Source organism: Phocoena phocoena, chromosome 8 (assembly GCF_963924675.1).
Source record: "Phocoena phocoena chromosome 8, mPhoPho1.1, whole genome shotgun sequence".
In the NCBI taxonomy this organism is placed as follows: Eukaryota; Metazoa; Chordata; class Mammalia; order Artiodactyla; family Phocoenidae; genus Phocoena; species Phocoena phocoena.
Window position 1 is genome coordinate 49462960 of NC_089226.1, and position 23660 is coordinate 49486619.

General features: G+C 40.6%; 1 protein-coding gene across 12 annotated transcripts in view; it reads left to right on the forward strand.

The window, feature by feature from the left end:
- DLG2 (discs large MAGUK scaffold protein 2) overlaps nucleotides 1-23660 on the forward strand; it is a 928219-nt gene that overhangs the window by 767037 nt on the left and 137522 nt on the right. For 11 of the 12 annotated variants that reach the window (XM_065883319.1, XM_065883310.1, XM_065883311.1 and 8 more), the window contains one exon: nucleotides 17975-18089. In XM_065883319.1, coding sequence (XP_065739391.1) covers nucleotides 17975-18089 — 115 coding nt within the window. Of the gene's footprint in view, nucleotides 1-10808; nucleotides 10823-17439; nucleotides 17463-17974; nucleotides 18090-23660 lie in introns of those variants that run through there. The other variant, XM_065883322.1, reaches the window with a different exon arrangement.

The following is a 23660-nucleotide window of genomic DNA, read 5'->3' on the forward strand; positions in this document are numbered from 1 at the left end:
GCCCCAAGCCTGGCGATGGTGGTGGTTGGCAATGTGGTAGTAATAAGAGTAATCTTGTGTATTCATATGGTGCTTTTATACTTATCAAAGCTCTTTTAATCCCTTCCCACTAATGCAGGGGTTCTATTAGCAAGCTTCTTACTCAGCCAGGAGTTGCTGATACCTCAGTTTTACTTGGTAATTCAAGAGCCAAAGAGCTCATTATAAATGGGCTGCTTTTCATTTACTCCTGGAAGGACACAGACATCAAGTTAGCTCATCAAAAGGTGACTCAGTCCCCTTTGTCCTGCACTTTCTGTTGATTGAGAGAAATTTCTCCTCTTTAGCGGCAAAAGAGGCATGAGCCTTTGCCTTTACACAGCTGCTCCCTTTGCTTTGATCTGCCTTCTGCCACCCCTACATCTAGTTTTCTCTGCCTACCCAGTGCTTCCTCATCCTATAAGATTAAGTCTTGGTGTTACCGTCTCTCAAACACCATCCTCTTTGTACTTCCTCTCAAGCTGGGTTAGGAACCTCTCCTCTGTACTGATACAGTTCCTTGTTTATGCCTTAACAAGCTTATTAGTATTATCTATTTTCTTGCCTATATCCCATAATAAATAGTGAGTTTTTTGAAGTCAGGGATTAGATTGTTTAATCCTTTATTTCTATCCCCAGCACATTTTTTAAATGGGTGGATAGGTGGATTCATGCAATAATTCTATGTCAATCTGGAAAGATAGAAAAACTTTAATAACAGCTGAATGAAAGATATGAAAATAAATGAATCCTAGCTTATCTCCTCTTGAGGTCTTCTGTACTTTTTGCAGATGTCGCAAGGTTCAGAAATACAGAACATGTAATAATGACAGAGCTGGGGTCTGTGTGATCTTGGGACGATAGACTGATGGCAAGAAAACACTAAGATTATATTTAATAGAGTTGGGCTTCCCTGGTGGCACAGTGGTTAAGTATCTGCCTGCCAGTGCAGGGGACACAGATCTGAGCCCTGGTCCGGGAAGATCCCACATGCTGCGGAGCAACTAAGCCCGCCACAACTACTGAGCCTGCGCTCTAGAGCCTGCAAGCCACAACTACTGAGCCTGCGCTCTAGAGCCTGCAAGCCACAACTACTGAGCCTGCATGCCACAACTACTGAAGCCTGCGTGCCTAGAGCCCGTGCTCCTCAACAAGAGAAGCCACCGCAGTGAGAAGCCTGTGCACCACAATGAAGAGTAGCCCCCGCTCGCTGCAACTAGAGAATGCCTGCCCCATGCAGCAACAAAGACCCAACACAGCCAAAAATAAATAAATAAATTTATTTATTAAAAAAAAATTTAATAGAGTTGAACATAAATTTTGAGCTTCCTTTTAAACCTGGCAGTTTGAATACCTGCATATATTTCTGTTCCTTTCCAAAATTCCATCAAAGTAACAAGTAATTTAAACAGGTATAAATCTGTGAGATAAAAAAAGAAGTAGTCTTGACAACACATGTAAAATATGAACAAGATTTTGGAAGCTGGAAAGATGGCTTAGTGAAAAATGACTTAGCAGAGCTAGAAAAGCATGAATTCAAGTCCCTATAGGAGAGGAGTGTGAGATAACAGAAAAAAATGTGTACTGGTCTCTGCTCCCAGTTCCTGGCACAGAGCTCCTAAACCCTTATAATTTCCTAAGTGCTAAGAATACTGGGAGCATCTCTTGTTCTAATATTGGTCTTTGACCTCTGTTCCTGACCTAGAGCTCCATGAAACCCTTATAATTTCCTGGGTGAAAGGAGTCTCTTTTGTTCTAATGAGGTGACTCTGGGTGGGCTCCCAGATGGCTCCTGGATGAAGGCTGGTTACCAGGAAGAACCAGCCATGAGTAGAAGCTTGGAATTTTCAGCCCCACCCACCTTTCTTTTGAGAAAAGGTAAGGGCTGAAAATGGAGTTAATGACCCATCATGCTTTTGTGATGAAGCTTCCATAAAATCCCAAAAGAACGGGGTTTGGAGAGCTTCCGGGTTGGTGAACACATGGAGGTGCTAGGAGAGTGGCTCGTCTAGAAAAAGTATGGAAGCCCCACACCCCTTCCCACGTAGCTTTCTGTACTCATCTCTTCCATCTAGATGTTCAGCTGTATCTTTTATCATATCCTTTTATAATAAATGGTAAAAGTTGGGAAAATGTTTCTCTGAGTTCTCTGAGCCACTCTAGCAAATTAATTGAACCTGAGGAAGGAGTCCTTGGACCCTCCAATCATAGCCAATTGGTCAAAACCAGTTTCTGTGTAAAAGGTGTTCCATTCACACCTTCTTGTGTCCTGATGAATCCGGAAGGGGCCGGCTAGGACCTGCTGGCCTGTTGCAGTTCTCTGTGGGCCAGAGTGGGCTTGCGAGTTTCCGTAGATCTGTTAATTCATTCTAAAGTAGCGCGAACGTAACTAGATTGTATTAAAAAGGGCAGTTTCTTGGATTGATCCATAGAGACCAGCTCTGTTTGAGTTTACATAAAAAGGAAAGTTGTTCGAGTGCATTGATTTCTGTTTCTTGAATTGGAAGCATAAAAATTCCACCCCCAAAGCAAGTCCCACAGATATTTTCCAGGCCCAGACTAAAGGAGATAGAGAATAAATTTGCCAGTAAATGCTAATTGAAAGAAATTTGCCAGTAAATACTTAACATGTGACTGCGCTGAAGCAACCACCAGAATTGGACTTCAGTCATCCTACATCTTCCAAATTTTTAGCCTTTCACTGTGCAAGCTGCAAATAATTGACACCGGGCTGAGTCAGCTTTCTGATCCTCACCCTCACGGTTCAGTTGAGAGTCTAATTATAAGAGTTACTCCTACATCTCCAGAGGCAGCAGCCTTGGGATTTCTTCTTAAATTATTAATCAAGAGGAAGATAAATTTGCCTGATTCAGTTCTACAGGGATCAGTTTTCCCATAGCATACTTTTATTTATTTGTGCATAAAAGTCACTTTCAATGGTTACTTCCTTTTATTATTTTCTCGTTTTTCCATAGGTCTAGAGGATAGAATGATCAGCTTAGTATGTGTTTCACACAACTGTCTCACTGTAGTTGCAGCACAGTCTTTATCTATAACAGTTCCATAGACCCAGGAAAGTATCTAATTTATATAAAATTACTTCACTTGTTAAAGATGTTACCTCCCTATACTCCCAGTCAGTGGCATTAAGAAAGTCTGGCACGAGAACACTGAGCTGTAATGATGCCCCCTCAAAATTAGTGTGCCAGTATGAACTCTATGTCATTTTCTTTGCCTCTCTCAAGGGCATCTCCTCTTCTGTTCTCAGTCAGTTGCTCCAGCTAAAACCCTGGACACTTCCACTTTCTTTCTTTTTTTTTTGCGGTACACCGGCCTCTCACCACCGCGGCCTCTCCCGCTGCGGAGCACAGGCTCTGGACGCACAGGCCCAGGGGCCATGGCTCACGGGCCCAGCCGCTCCGCGGCATGCGGGATCCTCCCGGTTCGGGGCACGAACCCGCGTCCCCTGCATCGGCTGGCGGACTCTCAACCACTGTGCCCCCCGGGAAGCCCTCTTTTTTATATGCCACATTGAGTTAAGCAGCCAAGCCTCTTCTTTACACCTCCCAAATGTCTGTCCCCTCTTCTCCACTCCCACTATCCTCACCATCTCTCACCTGGACCATTGAAATAGGCCTCTAAATGACCTCCAGGATTCTGATCTCTCTACCGTCACTGTCCCATCTCTTCATCAGAACGCTGCTGGCTAAGTGACAAATATATCCCTTAAGCCACCCAGTGGTTCCATATTGTCTTTGTTTTAGAGTTCCCATTTCTTAGCAAACAATATTATGCAGAGGACAGTTTAGGGTAACACTTTGTCCTTTCTTAAGTAACAATTTCAATTTCCTGTACACCCAGGGAGACCTTCACTTTCTCATAGATATTTTGCCAAAAATCAGGGGAACAATTTTATAGGAAAAAAATAGTGAAATAAGCAAAACAATTTTTTTCTGCACTGTAAAAATAACTAAACTGAGGATGAAATTGTTACCATAAATTGGTAACAATTGAAGTTCTGTTCAGCTCCTGTTTGTGTGTTTGGGGGCTGTGGGTAATTTCCGATTATGTGATTTTTCTGGTTGCATGCCATAAAATACTTAAAATAAATAGAAACACACATAGCATCTCAAGAAGTTAAAGGTAATCAGGATTGGAGACGAATCTAGCTAGGTGGTTTTAGGATTCAGAAATAGATAATTATGACAAGAAAGAAGTGGAGGATAAATAGTTCTCTCAATCCATATCTTTGGCGATTCTTCCTTTTACCTCAGTTGGAAAATGAAAATTCTTTTAGTGGGAGAGTCATGGAGGGATAGAACATATTTATCAAAGTTTCAACATTTTCAAAATGGCTAGATCACTTTTTTTACCAGGATGAAGGAGGAATAGTCACACCAGCAGCTCCACTCCGTCAGTTATCAAACATTTCTCAGGCATCTACCGTGTGCCTCACAAATAATAAGCAAGTCTTTACAGATAATTAGTTTCATGTATGTGAAGTACTGCAAAGGAGTAATATCAGTTGCATGTGAAGGACCTATCATAGGTCAGCGAGCTGTCTGAGGACATGATGTTGAAGACAGATGGGAAAGATAAGAAGCCAGATGGAGACCGATAGGAAAGGTGTTCCAGGCAGAAGGAACAGCATGGAAGAGAATGGAACTGAGGAAATCTCGAAAGCTAGAATCTGAAGAAACCAAATAAGAGGGGACGTTAAGAAAAAGATGAGCTGGGGAGTTAAGCAGGGACCTTCTTGCCTTTATTAAGAATTGTAGACAGTATTCAAACTAGAAGCTAGAGCTAGTTGTGGAATTGCCGTCACTGTGGAAATCAATGTAGACATTAGATAGCAGTAATGAAAAGTCTTTGTGTGCAGAGACCACATTTTAATTATCTTATCACTGGTGTCTAGCACAGAGCCTCGCCATGGTTGATGCTAAGGAAATGTTTGCTGACCGAACAGTAGCATTTGAGCAGCATAGCACTTTCATGCCTATTACCTCAGTGAAGTTTCAAATTGCTGCTAGGTCTAGGTGTACTATACCTGTTCTACTATGAGCAAACCAGGGCTCAGAGCGACACATGCAGGGGTGCCCAGGGGCAGGAGCAGGAGGAGCCAGGCCCTGTCATTCCCTGCCCACTGTACTAGTGAGGAGGACTGACATGATGTTGCCAGCTTTTTAACTTTATTCAATTAGGATGTTTAATCTTTTTAAATAATCAATTTAAATGTTTCTGTTATGAACAGTTTTAAGCATATGCAAAATTAGAATTTTACAAAAAATGCTCATGTACTTCTCACCCATATTCAATAATGGTCAAGTTTGCCAATTTGCATCATATAGCACCTAAAGTATTTTCTTTGCTGATGTATTTTAAAACAAATCCAACATTTATCTCTTTTCATCCCTACAGTATTCAGAAACTATAAAGAAAAAAGAGAGAACGTGTTCTTATATTACCACAATGCTATTATCACACCCAACAGAATTTAAAATAATTCTTGGTATGATCTAATACGCAGTTTATAATGACTTAAATTTTTCTTTTTCCTAATCAGGATCCAAACAAGCACTGTATATTACATTTGGTGGTTATGCCTCTTAAGTATAAAAAGGACATTTTAACAACAAAAAAGTAAGAAAGAAATACTTTTAAAGACAAAAAACCCCACAGTCTATTATGTAAGTTTAGATTTATGAAGTGCTCCTACCCTCAGCCTTGTTTTTCATGTGGTGACATGGCCCTGCTCTCTGCAGCCGCTCCTGGGAATCCATGCCCGAAATCGTTGCAGATTCTGCAGTATCGGAGGCAGGGCTGATTGCTGTCTCTCCTGAGCATCTCCTGCCTCCCCACAACCCTGTAAGTGCTCCTTAGACAGAGGGCAGCAAGTGAACCTGGCAGTCAGCCCCAAGTCTGGTGAACCTGTACCAACAGGAGCCATGGTTTGCAGTTGACTTCGAGTCTTAAACCCAGAATCACAGTAATGACATATTGAGAAACTTCCGTTTGGGAAGTGTATCGGGGAGCGAACGAAGCCTTTTCGTTTTGATCTTACCAGCCTGCCTTATAGAATTCACTATAGGTATGAATGTATACCTGTATCAGAAATTGGTTATTAACTGGTTACTTAGGGTGACCAAGCCAGATAGCCACGGACCTGTACATGTCAGGAGCAAAAGAGGGAATAGCACTGTCGCTTGCAGGGCAAAGTGTAGTATCAGTGTAGTGAAAAAAGCTGGTTGAGGCTGGAACTAGACTTGGATTCAAATCCCAGCTGTGCTGTGTGACCTTGGGTGAATTGTCTAGCCTCTCTAAGCCTCCATTTTCTCTTAGTGTTCTTCCTGTTGTGCTTCTATTTATCTAGGAATGGTGGGTTATCCTCCAAAATAATATGTATATGTATTTCTCAAGATGCTATTAAAGGATAAATCTGATAGGAATGTTGTGGAAGCAAGACAGATATTTGTACTCCTTATGTCATATCCAGGGGGTTTGCCAACCTGCCTACCTCTAGAGCCAGACTGCTTTATCTTCTTTCTCTGCCCTGGTCTATAATTAGGCAAGAATATCATCCTTTTCACTGGGCAAGATCTAACTGATTATTACTGCAGAAGAACACAGGAAGCTTGAACATTATTATGTTAGCTTCTAGCTCCATGATTTTAATACAAAAGAAGGAACAGGACAAATCCAGCAAATATTTAACATTTGTATTTGCCAAGGAAGCCTTTCTTATCTGGTTGGATGTAGTCTTAAGCACTTTGCCTTAAATTAGAAGGCACAGCTCCTTGATCCTTCTTCTGATGTACCATTAGCTATGAATCACATCAATTAAACTACAGCCTGTGCATCCCAGCTCTGAGCCTTTCACCCAACCTGCCAGCAAAACCTTCAGGGAGAATTGCCATTGTCAGCTAGGCCCTAATGATATCAGAAGTTTCCATTTTCCCCTCAGAGTTTCACATCTCCTCTCTTAAGCATGATGCCCTATGTAGCTTTGTTTCCATGGCCAAGACAGAAATCAAATTTCACAGCTTTGGGGACAAATTTCAGATACTGAGGAAATACTCTAGGCAGAATGGAAATTTTTAAAAGGCTATATTGTTATGAATTGTTATCATCACTTTATATGGTATTCAGTTTATCAAACATCTTTATATCTGTTTCTTCATTTCATCCTACAACAACCTTGTGATGTAAGCAGGGTGTGAACATTATCCCCATTTTATAAATTAGGAATATAAAGCTTCAAGAGACCTTAGTCTTTTTTCTTTTCCATTTACAAATGCTATCACATTTAATTTTCAAGCAATCTGATGAGGCTGGTGGTGTTTTTCTGTTGTACATATGAGAAAACCAGGTATTTTCTGGGTTGAATAACTTGCACAAAATCCACCCTGTAAAACTTAAGATTTAAAGTTGAAACCTGTTTATTTCAGAGCTTTAAAAAGAAAAAAATTACACCAGGCTACTCCCAGTTGCCTGAAGACACAGGCTTTGCCAAATTCAAAAAGTTTCTGTGCTGACTCCACTTTGCAATAATCCTGATAATCAAAGAAAATCTGCCTTTATGAATCCATAAAACAAAGCTGGCATGAAGCCAAATTGAAATTTGGTGTATCTGATTTTCAGAGTTACACACGTATTGTACGAAATAGCTGGTTGGGGATTCAGACTGTTGTTTGTCTATAAAACTTACTTCATCTCACACGTTAAAGAATTCCTGAGCATTTCCTGAAACCTCTTTAAAGGGTCTCCAGCCAGGATGTGCAAAAACTTGTTCTAGTCAAAACAAATGACCCCAATTCTACTGAGAGAGAGAGAAACAACATGTCTTATTTCAGTATATTATTAAAAATTATTCTAAAAGGTCTGATCTACAATGTAGTAGATTTAGCAAACAAAGGGATCATTTTTTTCCCCTGAAATCTTTATTTAGCTTGCCCAATTTAGCAAACATTTATATTAGCATTTACTAATTGTTAACTATGTGTCACACTCTGTTTCAAACATTGGGGATACAGAAAAAGCATGACAATGTCTTGCCCTCATGGCGTCTGTAACTAAGTTCTTAATGCTCAGTGCTGGAGATCTCTTACTTTGTGGAGTTCAGAAAAGATAACAGACTCACCCTATTGTCTAGGTTTCCCAGTTATAGTTGGATTCTAGGGAATTTAGTTTTGAATCTGTTTATCTCTTTCTCTTCGTCTCCCTGTCTCCCTGTCTCTCTCTGTGTGTCACACACAGCGCGCGCGTGCACACACACACATGCACACACACACGTACACACACACAGTAGTTTGGATAAGAAGTAAGCCAAACATCTGTAAATCTTCGGCAGTGGAAAATTCCATGTCACCACTTTAACACAGAAGCAGGATGGCAACCTGAGAGGTAAGTCAGGAGTTGGGGTAAAAGGCTAATTAAATCCTTAGGCAGAATTGTGGAGATCCACAGGCTGAAAATCCTTCCAGTGGCCAGAGGTTAGCTCTCTTGATGGCAGGTGGGCATGCCAATACACATATGGGAGGGAAGCTAGTCTTCTATAGCAGTCTATAAAAACAGCAGCCCTTCCCAGCATGACTACCTGAAAAACAGCCGGAGTCTGAAAGCTCTAAAGCTGTCTCTAAAGTTTGATGTAACATGATGGGGCCTCTTTTTTTTTTTTTTTTAATTTATTTATTTTATTTTATTTATTTTTTTGGCTGTGTTGGGTCTTCGTTGCTGCGCACGGGCTTTCTCTAATTGCGGCAAGTGGGGGCTACTCTTCACTGTGGTGCGCAGGCTTCTCATAAAGGTGGCTTCTCTTGTTGCAGAGCATGGGCTCTAGCCATGCACGCTTCGGTAGTTGTGGCACACAGGCTCAGTAGTTGTGGCTTATGGGCCCTAGATTGCAGGCTCAGTAGTTGTGGTGCACGGGCTTAGTTGCTCCACGGCATGTGGGTCTTCCCAGACCAGGGCTTGAACTTGTGTCCCCTGCATTGGCAGGTGGATTCTTAACTACTGCGCCACCAGGGAAGTCTGCATGGTGGGGCCTCTTCTGTGCCTGTCTGACTCTGAAGTTTCGGGGCAAAGAAAAAAGAAGAGGTGATGAAATGGGAACTTTTGATTCTTTTCTGAGCCCCAAGTAAATAGAATTATTTTTGTATCATTCATTATACAAAAGAATTTTGACGCAGTATTGCTTCTTGGGCTTGAGACATAACCAGTATTCTATGGCCATCCTCCTATACATGTCTATTTGGTTAAGAGTCTAGTGGAGAATAACATGTCTCATATTTTTCTGAAGAATGTACTTTTCAGTATGGTCTCACAGTTTTTAATTTTTAAAGTACAATTGTCTATAATCTTTTGCAAAAACAAAGAGTAGTGGAGAAAGAGCAGTAATATATATGTTTGGAATTTTCTAGTCTTAAGCACTTTTATTTATCATATTACATTGATTTATAAGGCTAACATTTTCCCCCTTTTACACCCATACATGTCAGCTTGTGAAATCTGAGTGAGTCTTGAGTCCACCCTCTCCAAAAACAGGACTATTATTATTATTATTATTATTTTTGCGGTACACGAGCCTCTCACTGTTGTGGCCTCTCCCACCGCGGAGCACAGGCTCCGGACGCGCAGGCTCAGCGGCCATGGCTCACGGGCCCAGCCGCTCTGCGTCATGTGGGATCTTCCTGGACTAGGGCATGAACCCGTGTCCCCTGCATCGGCAGGCGGACTCCCAACCACTGCGCCACCAGGGAAGCCCAGGACTATTATTAATTGGCACTGCTTTTTGAAATCAATACTGCTTAAAAAGATGAAAATTAAGTACATTGTATTAGGTATTCAGAACAACTTTGTATAGGTGCAGAGAAGATTTCCCCATTTTATAAAGGAGTAAACAGCATCTCTGAGAGGTTGAGGAATTTTCCCAACATCACTCAGAGCCAAGACTCAAATCCAGAACTTTGATTCCAGGGTACGGCTTTGAGACCCTAGTTGCTCTTCTCACTCTACCAGTAACCGTACAGTCTTTCACAAAGATTTAACCTGCCTCAGTTTCTCCATTGTAACATGTATTTGACTGTATTGGCTTCTTCGAAGGTATCTCATTACTGTTTAGAAAGTGCTTGATACACATGTAGGAGCGGAAATCTAAGTGGCAGATGTTCTTTTTATACTCACCCCAAAGAACCAGGAAATTAAAGGCTATGTACGAGCCTGTGTATGAGCTCCTTAAGGCAAAGAACTGCCCAGTGGATTCAGTATCCCTAGCAATTAGCATTGTGCTTGGCATGTAATAAACCCTGAAGAAATGTTTGCTGAATAAATGAAGGAAGGTATTTCCCCCAAAGAAATGGAAACATTTACAATTGCTCACCTGTATCTCATTGCTGGAACAGTGAGCAGGTGCTATGCTAATAATAGGTATAAACTATTCTACCTGGCCCTGGTGACAACAGCGGTCATGTCCAGGCAAACAATATTGTGATTCCAATAGACGGCACACCATTGATATTTGCCCCAACCCTATTGGAAGGTGCCCCAAAGCTCAGGCTTCCTTAGCTTATAAGCCACCAAGAACTTCCAGCTCAGGTTTGTCTAGTAAAAGCATCACTTCTTGGGTGAGCAGCAGGTGATCTCTTCAGACTGCTTCCCCTGGAGTGTGGAAGTGGATAACTTGGCAGGAAAGCAGCCTGTTCTGCTTGGATGTACAGAATCCTGCTTACAGCCCAGTGATTTACCAGTTGTTGTTAAAGCTGCACACATATCCGGAATGAACAAATAGGAATAGAATGCTACTGTCCCCGTTAGTGTGACTAAGGACTGGATATGCATTTGTCTCAAGAGGGGCCATCACAGTAACAACAGAAACAACTATCTTACATTTACAAAATGCTTCATGTCAAATCTCATTTTGATTCTCACACCACTTTGTGACAGGAATCTCACAATTGACAGATGAGCAAACTGAAGCTCAGAAACTTTCCGTGGCCGTGTTGGTAGTAAATGACAGGATTGAGGTTTAAAGCTGGCCTCCCAGCCCCAAGTTCCCTGTCCTACTCTGCTCACTGCTTCCTCTGGTAGCTGACAATCATGAGTCAGCTGGATGAGGTCACAACTGTGGAGGGGTATGCCACTCACCAGCTCACTTCGAGGATGACATGCCCATGGCTTCATGCTGTAGTCTAACGCAGTGAGCTTATTATTTTCTTCTCTCAGGCACAAGGCCGGCATCCGAGCCTTGAAGATGTGAGCAGTTATTCAGCTTTAATCTATGCAGATTAATCCTATTGCATTAAACAACCCCAGTCTCCTCACAGGAGTCAGTGCCTCCTTTCCTGTGTGGATGATGGGGTGAATTTGCTTCTGGGTCTCCTTGTTCACACTTGACAAATTGTGTAGGAAGCAGGTATATGGCAGAGACCCCTCTCATGTGTAGCACATGGCATTCACACCCTTGCCCTTGCTCCATCCAAGTGTCCATCAGTAGCTAAAGCCTTGAGATGATACCGATGGATGAGGTCACTAATATTCCTGAAAAAGGCAGCAGCTTTGGTATTGGGCATCATTTTCCTGACCTCCAGATCACTGTGGATTTGTGAGAGGTCCCTGAGGAGCCATTTAGTGGTTGCCCAGTAGGTGAGTAGTTCCACACTGGTGCCAGGTGTCCCCAAGTACGGCCATCATTGCTCTTTGGCCTGGGAGACATCAGTTCATAACAGGCAGAGTAAGGCTGTATTAGGGGGTACTGGGAGCAGACACAGCTTTCCATTTTACCTGGTACAGAAAGGGGTTATGACTTCTGCAAGCAGTGAACAAGAATAGGTGTTGAATTACATGTGAAAATTAACAGGAGCAATTGTCAGTAATTACCAAGAGCCAACCCTTTAGGTCCATCAGCTCTCTCTTGTAACCTTCCCAGCATGTCTTGAAGTAGGTACAGTTATTATTCCTGTTCTACTTATGAGGAAATTGAGCCCAACTTTCACAGTAATGGACAGCTAATAAATGGCAGAGCCAGGATTCTGACCATATCTACATAATCCAAATCTTCTACCCTGTCTACTATCATTACTCATCATGTCTAAGTGAAAGCAAATGATGTAATTGTAATATGAATATGTCTAGTCAGGAACAACTAGATTTCGATACCCAAGAATGTGACATTTAAAAAAATATGGCTTATCATTTATAGAGGGGAAAAAAGAACTAACCAGAGGTAATATTTCTTTTTTTTTCCAGTGGGTTTGTACTTTTAAAAATTGAAGTGTAGTTGATTTACAGTGTTGGGTTAATTTCTGCTGTACAGCAAACTGATTCAGTTATACGTATATACATTCTTTTTTTTATATTCTTTTCCATTATGGTTTAGCGCAAGATATTGAATATAGTTCCCCATGCTGTATGTTAGGACCTTGTTGTTTATCCCTTCTATCCCTATATAAAAGCTTATGTCTGCTGACCTCAACCTCCCACTCCATTCCTCCCCTAACCTTCTCCCCCTTGGCAACCACAAGTCTGTTCTCTGTCTGTGAGTCAGTTTCTGTTTCATTTGTGTCATATTTTAGATTCCACATATAAGTGATATATGGTATTTGTCTTTCTCTTTCTGACTTACTTAGTATGATAATCTCTAGTTGCATCCATGTTGCTGCAAACGGCATTATTTCATTCTTTTTATGGCTGACTAGTATTCCATTGTATATATGTACCACATCTTCTTTATCCATTCATCTGTTGATGGACATTTAGGTTGTTTCCATGTCTTGGCTATTGTGAATAGTGCAGCTATGAACATACAGGCTCATGTATCTTTTTGAATTAGAGTTTTGTCCAGATATATGCCCAGGAGTGGGATTGCTGGATCATATGGCAATTCTTTTTCTAATTAATTAATTAACTTTTTAATTTATTTTTGGCTGTGCTAGGTCTTCGTTGCTGTGCATGGGCTTTCTCTAGTTGCGGTGAGCGGGGGCTACTCTTTGTTGTGGTGTGTGGGCTTCTCACTGCAGTGGCTTCTCTTGTGGAGCACAGGCTCTAGGCACGCGGGCTTCAGTAGTTGCGGTGTGCAGCCTCAGTAGTTGTGGCTTGCGGGCTCTAGAGTGCAGGCTCAGTAGTTGTGGCGCATGGGCTTAGTTGCTTCACAGCATGTGGGATCTTCCTGGACCAGAGCTCGAACCCTTGTCCCCTGCATTGGCAGGCGGATTCTTAACCACTGTGCCACGAGGGAAGTCCTGGCAATTCTATTTTTAATTTTTTTGAGGAACCTCCATACTGTTTTCCATAGTGGCTTAAGGTCCTGCTTCTTTAATGCAGTTTCCCACCTCAGCATTATCCTGCTTAATTTCCTTGTCAGTGTCCCATTCAAGAAGTAAATCAAGAAGTAAACTCCTTTAGGTTATTTTTCAAAACTATATGCCATGCACCTAGTACAATCCCATGTGTAGGGAAGGAGGAATGATAGACCTTGAGGCTGGAGAAGCAGAGATGAGTGAGGCATATCCACTCTCTAAGGAGTTTATGGGACAATAAAGGAGACGACCAGCATGCACATAATACAGTAGGTGAAAGGAAGGAGAGTGAGATTTTAGGAGGGAGGGGTAGAGAATTGAGGAGGCCTTAGGTTCTAAGGGAAGATTGTGGTGTTTTAATAGGTACTAAGATGTGATGGAGACAGACTAACCTCACAGAGATCCAGGGTTGAATGCTAGCTCCATGTCCAATGAGCTCTGTTACCTAGAAGCTTTGTGACTTTGGTGAAGTTAGTTAACCTCTCTGAACCTGTTTCCTCATCTCTAAAATAATATGCTTACCTCAGAGCTTTGTTAGGAGAAATAACATAATTTTTAAGTATGTAGCACAGAAAGTAGTCTATTGCAGGTGCACAGTTCAGTAAACGTGAATTTTCCTTTAGAATATATAAAGATTGAGCACTTTAAAATCTCATTAGAATGTTCTCCTGAGTGTTAGGAATTTATTGGAAAATATCCCAAAGGGGAGGGCATGGATGTGAATGGAACATTTGGGGAAAGAAGAGGGAATTAAGATTAAATGGATGTGGTAGTGTTAGATTTTTAACTTGTTGAAAATGTAGTTTTCAATACTATTGTAAAGCATAAAGAAGACATACTTCACAATTTATGTATCTACTTTCTTGTTTATTTCTAGAGCATTTCTAACTTTAAACTTGTTTAACTATGAGAGGCTGGAGACATAGCCCCTCTCCTCTGTCTCTGTCTCTCACACATGCATACACACACACCATTTATATTCGTAAACTCAGATCTTATTGTTTTTGCTTTGATGAAATTACTTGTAAAACTTTATTTTTCAAAAAGGAGCAAAGAGGGATAAACACTTTTGAATACAGGATTTGTGTTTAACATGATTGTCAAAGCGGAGAAGTTGAGAACAAGATGGATGCCAGTTAAGACAAATACAATACAATACAATACAACACACAACATAATACCTCCCCATCCACAGTGGAGAATGTAAACACCATAGAATACGATGCAGAATAAACATTTCAAAAGGATGGTAGAAAACATTTTGGGGATCTAATGAGCCATACAGTAAGGAGAACACAGGAAGAGCCTAATAAAGTACTGATGGCATACAAGTTAAGTATCAGAGAACTGTTTCCAAAATGTATGACATGGCTGAGATGGGGAGAGCATAGAGACTGCCAAGAGAATAGTAAAAATAACAGTGGGATTTGGGAGTGGCCATAATTAGACAGGAGTAAAGCCTTGAAATTAGGCAGAATAATTAGCCTTGAAACCAAAGTCCTAGAGGAGAAGCATCTTGTCTTTCTTCATTTAAAAAAAAAACCTTAATATTGAAAACAGGCAATTTCAGTCCTACAGGCATTTTAGAACTGAATTCATTTCAGTTCCGCTCACTTCCTCGTTCATTATTTATTCATTCATTCAGAAAATGTTTATTGAGCACCTGTTATTAAATGCCTCCTGCATACCAGACTCTAGGTTAGGAACAGGGAAAGGCTTGGTGCACTCAATCTAATGGGGAAAGTGAGCAACGGCGCAAATGACTGCAGTGTGGTGTGATGAGTACAGTAAAGTAGCCAAGTGGCGGTATGTAGTCGAGGACTGGCACGGAATTAGGTGTTTCGGTGGGCGGGAGGAGATGGTTGGAGGTGGGAGTTCAGGTTTTTGTCATGATAATAAAGTCATCAAATGGTAAAGGGGTTGTCCTGGGAACAGATGGCAGATTGAGTGATTCTTAGGGGCGATGCATGGTGTTTAGCTAGTGACAGTGTGGAGCATGGCTCAGAAGGAACGGAGAGTTCCAGCTCTGTGTTCCAGGCTAGATTATTTTCTCCAAAAAATGCTGATGGGGGCTGTGTGACTCTGTGCAAAGCTTTGATACTCATGCTGTGGTGCTGTACAGACCTGCCATGGATGTGCTCACGTACACCAAGATCCCTGTCTGACACCAAAGGCTGTCATATGGGAATTGTTAAATAAATTATAGTCTAAACTGTGGAATGTAATTAAGGGTATTAAGGAACATGATACTTATTATTTGAGAGAGGGTAGGAAAAGATCCAAGTTACACTGTTAAAAAGGGAGGAAAAAACATTAGCATAATGTATAATTAAGATCTCATATGTGTGTAGGAGTATGTATATATTCAAATGAATTGAGAAATGTCTGCGGAAGTCCAGCACCCGCCAGCTATGTACCTATAGGCTACGCTATAGGGGAGGACAGCAGTGAGAGAGAAGAAGGGGGGATGGGGACCTCTCATTTTTTATTCTGTGTTTTTCTATATGGTTCACATTTTTACAACATCCATGGACTTCGTTTTGTAATTTAAATAAGAAATGAAATAATGCCTATGAAGCCCTGAGCACAGCATCTGCCATGTGGCTGGCAGTAATATTAATTGGATATTAATAGGATGGCAAGAAAATATGACTTGCTCAGAATGATTTAAATCTGCATATAGCTTCATATTTATGGCTGTAAATAAGTGTTTTCTCTCTCTGCTAAAATGAAATGAAATAAATATCTTAAATTATGGTTAATAGATTTTAGGTTAAATAGGTGTTCTGCTTATTTAAACATTTAGGATTTAATTATTCAAAGAGAAGTTTTGAACAGGAAGTCTTCCAAATCTAGGTAATATCAGACTTCGCCTAAGCACCAGAAATTTCCTGTCAGTTAGGGTTGTCTGTAGAGCACTAAACTTTAAAAATATTTAACATTCAGAATTCATTGTTGTCTATCATTGAAAACTAAGGTCAAATCATTTTCTTTATGAAATTCCATGCCACAACAGCCAACAGATATTCAGTAAATTGAATTTAAATTTAATTTTGTGGAACTTTTTATTATAAAAAATTTGCAGTACACTGTACGTAGATCATCTTGTATTATATTCATTTAGTCATTCCTGTTTCTGTGAAAAGTTACGGATAAATTGAATTGAAAATCACATTATTTTCTGAAATGTACTGAGGACCTCTGTGAAAATTCTTCATGCTTTAAATTCTCCGAAAGCAAGACACAGTTGTGCCAGGGAGGTGACAGACCAAGTTGGGATCAAGAACACGGAAACTTCAAAAGCCATTTCTTTTTCTATGCTCATTGTTTTACGGAGTGTCTTAAAACCTATTTTTCTTTCTTTCTTTTTATTGGATTGATATGGTGAAAAAATTTTTCCTGTGATGAAATAGCATATTTTAATAATTCTATTTCCTTGATTTTTTTTAGACCCATATGTTTTTTCTTTGAATGTTTCTAAAATAGATTTACTATTTTCTAACCCTGATCTCCTGAGAAGCTGATTTAAATATATTATATGTATTAGAATTGATGAAGTTTGGCATGTGATGTTTTATATTAAAGCTATAAGGCAAAGTTGAGGTATGATCCCAAGTAATCAGCTTCTAGGAGCCCCCCAGGGGGGAAAAAAACTTAGCAAAATTAAATGGCGTTTTTTTGTTTGTTTGTTTTGTTTTTTTTTGTGGTACGCGGGCCTCTCACCGCTGCGGCCTCTCCCGTCGCAGAGCACAGGCACTGGACGCGCAGGCCCAGTGGCCATGGCCCACGGGCCCAGCCACTCCGCGGCATGTGGGATTCCCCCGGACCGGGGCACGAACCCATGTCCCTCGCATCGGCAGGTGGACTCCCAACCACTGCGCCACCAGGGAAGCCCTAAATGGCGTTTTTTACACAGTTCATCACCAAACACTTGATACTCTGGTCTATCTGGCTGAGGGTAACTAGAGACTCACCTCAGCCCCTATACTATTGGTAATCCTATGAACTTTTGGGGTTTTTTACCCTCTCATTTCTAAATTAATCCTATTATTTAGAGATAATTATAGATTCACATGCAGTTGTAAGAAGCAATACAGGGAAATCCTATGTACTTTTACCCTGTTTTTCCCAGTGGTAACATTTTAGAAATCTGTAGCATGCTATGACAAGCAGGATGTTGACATAGACATAATCCATCAAATTTATTCCAGTTTTCCCAGCTTTACTTGTAATCATGTGTGTGTGTGTGTGTGTGTGTGTGTGTGTAGTGAGTTCTGTGTCATTTTATCACATGTGCAAGTACCTGTATCCACGACCACAGTCAAGACAGGAAACATTTCCATCACCAACAAGGATACCTTGTATAGCCCATTCATAAAAACACCCACCTCCTCCCCATGGACTTTTCACATATTGGGGATTTGGTGGTGGTATGTGTTTGAGTTACGTTTTGGGAAGTAACTGGTTTGTTCTTTCCCTCTGGCGAATGTCTTCAAATAGATAACATGAAAGTAAACCTTCTGTGTTCCTCCATTCTTGCATTGTGCATCTCCCCGTGGCTTGGCAAAGGGACCAACAGCAGGGACGAAGGGTTGCCTTGAGTGTGCAGTATTTCTAACTTGCTGAAGGCACAGAACCAAATTTGCCACCTCCGTTTCCATTCCCAGATTACGCTCGATTTGAGGCCAAAATCCATGACCTACGAGAGCAGATGATGAACCACAGCATGAGCTCCGGGTCCGGGTCCCTACGAACCAATCAGAAACGCTCTCTCTATGTCAGGTAGGCAACAGTGTATTTCTTACTGTGATCTGTACTTGTGAGCCATCAGCTTGGGGAGACAAAGGCGACGCCTTATAGCAACGGGACACGTGTTCTTGACTCACCTACACTTGTCAATACACCACTGTAAGACCTTAAGTTTAACCATTTTGAAGAAATTTTTGAAATGTTATTAATTATGTTAAATTAGTTAAAGGCCCCTGCTTTTAACAAGTTCTTTGACCATGTTGTGATCCAGGGTAAAGTTCTTAGCATAGGTTGTAGTAAAAATAATAAGAAATATTTTCAGTTCTGATACATCTTAAATTGAATATGTGGGCCAAAGCCCTGGACATTGGCTTACCATCAGTATGGGAAGAAAATATTCTCATATTGCTTCCTGGCCTGCTTGACATCTATGCATTAACTTTGGTGTATTGATTGGAAATCAGAAGTACTCTCTCAAAGAGCTATGTGGTTTTATTCTTAAAGTCTTGGTAGAATGACTTTCTTCTGTGGCATCTCATTACCAGTTGATTCTCAAACCACAAAAGTTACTTGTTCCTTGCCTGTCAAAACTCATTAATTTACCAGAAAAAAAGATGATTGATTGAACTTGAAATGCCCTGTGGTCTTTCATCCCCATAGTTAACTCTTCAGTAAGATCCATCATCACTCAACTATAACATTCACCTCTTAGCATAAGCCTTCTATATTCTTCCCAAAATATACTTCATCAGTGCTGACTCCACTTGAAAAAAAACCCAGAAAACTGTACACTTGCCAACTGTAAAAACTCAGTGAATTTGAAGTATCCAGTTGTTTCTTAAAAATAATTCACCATATTTCTTTGAGGATTTTATGTCATATTAAAGGATTAATTCCTAGTTTTTCATAAAATCTAGGAAAATCTTCCTAATTCCAATTGGAAAATATTCCTCATTCCACTATCATTCAATTAAAAAGAATGATGACTTACAATAATAATAATATAAGTATTAACAGCCAGAGGGGGAGAGTGATGTCCAGTTAATGGTGCAGATGAATCCAGGTATCAGTGGAGGAACCATGCCCATCCTCACTGTATCTCTCTCCCTCAGGATCTGGTCTGATTCCCACCTAGGGCCATATCCTCCTGACCTGAAATTTCACTGTCTTTTCTTGACATGAGGTGCATGTTATAGACATTAATTGATGTACTTGGATTGACTTGTCCTGTTGGTTCCTCTTTGGCTATAAAGTTATCTTTTGTGTGTATTAGGTAGGCACAGCAGGGCCAAGAAGGGAGCAGGATTCCAGAAGGCGGCAGGTTCTCGAAGGCCTTGATTTGCTGGCCTCTCTGACAAGCATAGAGTCCTTTCTTATTCCAGGGAGTTCCAGTACCTCAGAAGTCCTGAGATTTAAAATTAAAAAACCCAGAATATCAATGTCCCAAATTTGTTCAACTGCGTTTTGGAAGATTATTTTGATACATTTCTGTGTAATCTGTGAAAGGAACTATTGAGGGCCACCCTAGAACATGTCTTGTAGTGACATCACAAATATGATGGAAAGTAGCTGTTTCTGTTCTCCTTACTTGTGTTGTATTGCTATTCTTTGTGATATAAAATATTTTCTAATCTTGAAATGTTTTAGTCTTGGGTAGCAAATTAGGAAAAGCCAGTTAGGTTAGTAGGTTAGAGATAAATCAGCTAATAAAAATGGAATGGTTATATTGAATAAAACTGGAAGGAAACATTACCATATTGTTGGTATCTTGTTAAAAAAATAGAATGCATAAACATGTCAATGTACTGGAAGGAGTTTGCCAAAAATATACTGGTAATAGCTTACTCCTGTTAATTAAGTTGTGGAGGACTAGGAAAATTAAATGAAGTGCTATGATGCTATTATGTAAGACTAGTAGACTTATTTGAAATAATAGTGTTACTCAGAATCAGACCTTTATTCTCTAAAATGGTAAATAAAACTATAACATACAAAAGAGATGAAGATTTAAGGTAATAAAGAATGTTACCTTTTTAACATTCTAATAGTTGGAGGTCATATTGAAAGGAGGAACTACTTTTAACTGAGGCTCAAAAATAGCTGACACTAAATGGGAAATTTCCCAAATTATTTCTTCACAAGATACGAAAATTGTGTTGTAGAGGGCTGACCTCAGTATCTAACTGCCTTTTAGAGGCGTAGAATTGGAAAAGATATGAACCATGAGTAGAGTAAAATCAGAGGGAAAGAACTTACAAGATCCCCTGGCCTTGTTCTCATGCAATGTGATAAATTAATTTAAATTAATTAATTAATTTCATTAATAAAATGAAATGGCAAGGCCTAAAGGGGATTCTTACTAAAAATGATTAAGTATGTTTGTTTGTTTGTTTGTTTTACACCAGTTTTAGCTATAGGATTTTCATAGATATGCTTGTTTCATCCAGATCGCTTGAATAGAACTAGTGCCAGTTGATTGTGCTTATTTTAGAAAGTCAACTAGTTGCTGTCTCAAAATAAATCAGTAGCAGAATTTCTCTGATTATATAAACATCAGATGATGAGCATGTCTCTTTAATCTGAGAATGACACCCTGGAGTATTATTCTCTGTATTCTGCTCAGCTTTATGTAATTCTAGAGCTGGAACCTTAGCTATCACCAGGCCCACTGTTTAATTTGCAGAAGGGGAAACTGAGGCCCCAGGAGGGAAGGGATTTGCCCGGGACCCCACAGCCATTTGGTGGCAGAGTTAGATGTCCTGCCTCCTAGTGCCACCTCACTCCACCTGCTCAGGGCGCAGCTTGTGCGTCTCAGCTGTTGAACGCACTTTGGCCATGAATCCCAGTGTGCTTCCATCAGCACAGTGGCCGACTCTTGGATTAAGGAGTAGATTAGCTGAGAGGAGAAATTCAAACAGAAACCTCTTTGGGGTTTTTACACAGGATAAACTGTACTATAGGGATTTCATAGGGGATTTCTTTAGTACTATTCGTTTTCCATGAAGCCGAAACCTAAACCAGAAAGCAAGCAGCTTCTTTGTTCTGTAATAAACAATTTAGCTGACTTAGTAGAACATTTGTTTGCACCACAAAACCACCTTCCCCTTGGAGTCACCTCCTCTTCCCTATATGCACAACACATACACACGCACACACTCTCTCTTACACCTCACACTCCCAGCATTAGCTCTGCACTGACCGTGTCCAAGATAGTGCATCTCCTCAGGACACTGCAGAAGTTGGCCTCATTTCCCTACTAGAAATGGTCCTCCCTGGTGGTGGCGATTCATTTGCCTGCCAGTGTGGGAGAGGGAGGGAACTAGCACATCTGAGCCAGGCGGTGTTGTAAACTTGAGCCAACCCTCTCTATTTTCCAATCTAGTTGTAATCATTTTCCTTCTTTTAATCTTTTTTGTAAGGTGCTTGAAGTGCTTTGGTAGTGCCATGCAAATGGAGTTGATTGTCGCTAATGATAATACTGTACGTGTTGTATGCCAGTGATTTGCATCTATTTGATTTAATGGGCTATGCGTATTGTGTATTTCCTGCATTGTGAAACATGTAGTTGTAGAACCTTAAAAGTAAATAAAAATATTAAAAATTTGAATAAAGTATTTTTCAAAATGCTCCACAAGTACATTATCAGTTCTTCAGCCATAGATTCACTTGGGCTCCTGAACCACTGGAATACGGGGTTTCGGGTTTCATTGCATGTACTTTGGGGCTCTCCATATGGGCAGGTTGAGGTCTCCCTACCTCTAAAATATGCACTCCCCGTCTTCTTATCAGTTGTTAAATGCATCCCTATAGCAGAACAAGGCTTTTCCTGCTACTAATAGGAATGCACCTTTATATCTAAAAGCTATGAAGAAAGGTCAGAGATACAGGGGATTAAATTCACACAGAAGTGCAAATGGCTAAGGAGAGATCCTTTCTTCTGATAAAAGAGAGCAAGAGCACCCAGGACACTGGGAGAATGGAGAGGGGAAGAAAGAAAAGCAGGTAAGTCCACCAGTGGGGAGTGAAAGGTCACAGGAAAGAATATAAAAGAGAAACTCGGCCCATGTTCGTTTGTTAATAAAAGGTACCGATTTTGAGAGTTCAAGTGAATAAGCTTTCTGTTGTGAATTTAGGTTTTCTTTGTTTGTTTGTTTGCTTCATATTTGGAGCATTTTGTGAATTTATGTTTAGTCAGTTACTATAATTTATTTATGCATTCATCAAGCATTTTTTGAGTGTATATTCTGTGCCAGGACCTATAATGGACATTGAGGACCCAGCAGTAGAAGTCATGTTTCCTGTCCCCAAGGAACTCACATCTAATGGGGGAGGACAGATGAGGGGAAGACAATCACAATTGCAGTGTGGTGTGAAAAGTTACCTCTAGAAAGGCCGAGAATCTTTACTGCTGCCTTATATAAGGATATCTGAATTGATTCTTGAAGATTTTGTATGAGTTAATCCAGAGGCCTTCAAACCTTTTTACTCAAAGTAAGAAATACATTATTCATCATGGCCCAGTAAATACATACGCACATAAAGCTGAAAGAAGAATTTCATCAAAGTGTAGCTTTAATGTACAGTAAACTTTGCTATTTTCCATTCTATTTGTCTTCCTCTTTTTTTAAAAAAAGTGAAGGTCACAACTCATTAACTTGATTTAATAACTCACTAATGGGTTGTGATCTACAGCTTGCAGATGGAGTAAACAAGGAGGAGCATTCCAGGCAGATGACACAGTACATAGGCAGGAGAACACATCTTCACTAGTTACAGTTAGCATCTCTGGAATCCCCAGACCCTTGGTGTTCTAGCCACCTTGGAAGGTGGTTCTCCCTGGCATAGATGAGGAAGTAGAAATGGAGGGAAACGTTTGTCAGGCATCTTCTGTGGGTCACCCATTATGTTAGTGTTTGGCATATATTTCCCCGTATCATTCTCGCAACACCTCGAAGAATCAGGGGATATTTCCTCTATTTTACAGGCGAAGAAAGTGAGACTCGGTGAATATTTGCCCCCAAGCTCACAGAACGTGACTGGACGTGAGCCAGACATTCAGGTCCTGTGTGTGAGGCAGTAGAGAACAATGCTTATTTAAGAGCACGGTTGCTGGATTGTGCCGGACAGACAAACATTTGAATCTTGGTTCTGCCACTTACTAGCTCAGTGATCTTGGACAAGTCAGTCTCTCTGGCCTTAGCGTCTTTATCCGTGAAATTAGTAATAAGATACCACAAAGTGGTTGTGAGGATAAAGTAAAATGGTGAATTTAAATACCTGGCACATGCGAAGCAATTGATTAATGTCAGTGGTATTTATCATTTATTAGAAAGGCAACCTGTCGCCTGCAGGACAGAGAGACTGTAGAATTGTTTGTGAACGGAGACACTTTTCTCAGCAGCGGTGAGTCTCCCTGTGCCTTGGCTTTCCTTCATCAAGGGAAGGAGGATAGACTTCCTGGAGACCTTTTATGTTTTCAGTCCTCTAGACCCCATGAAAGCCAACGGGAAAGGCCAGGATTCTATGGCTCCAGAGTGCCCAGCTGTGCCAACTCATCAGGCATTTCTCATCCCCCACAAGGGTCTGTCCAGAGACAGAATCTAA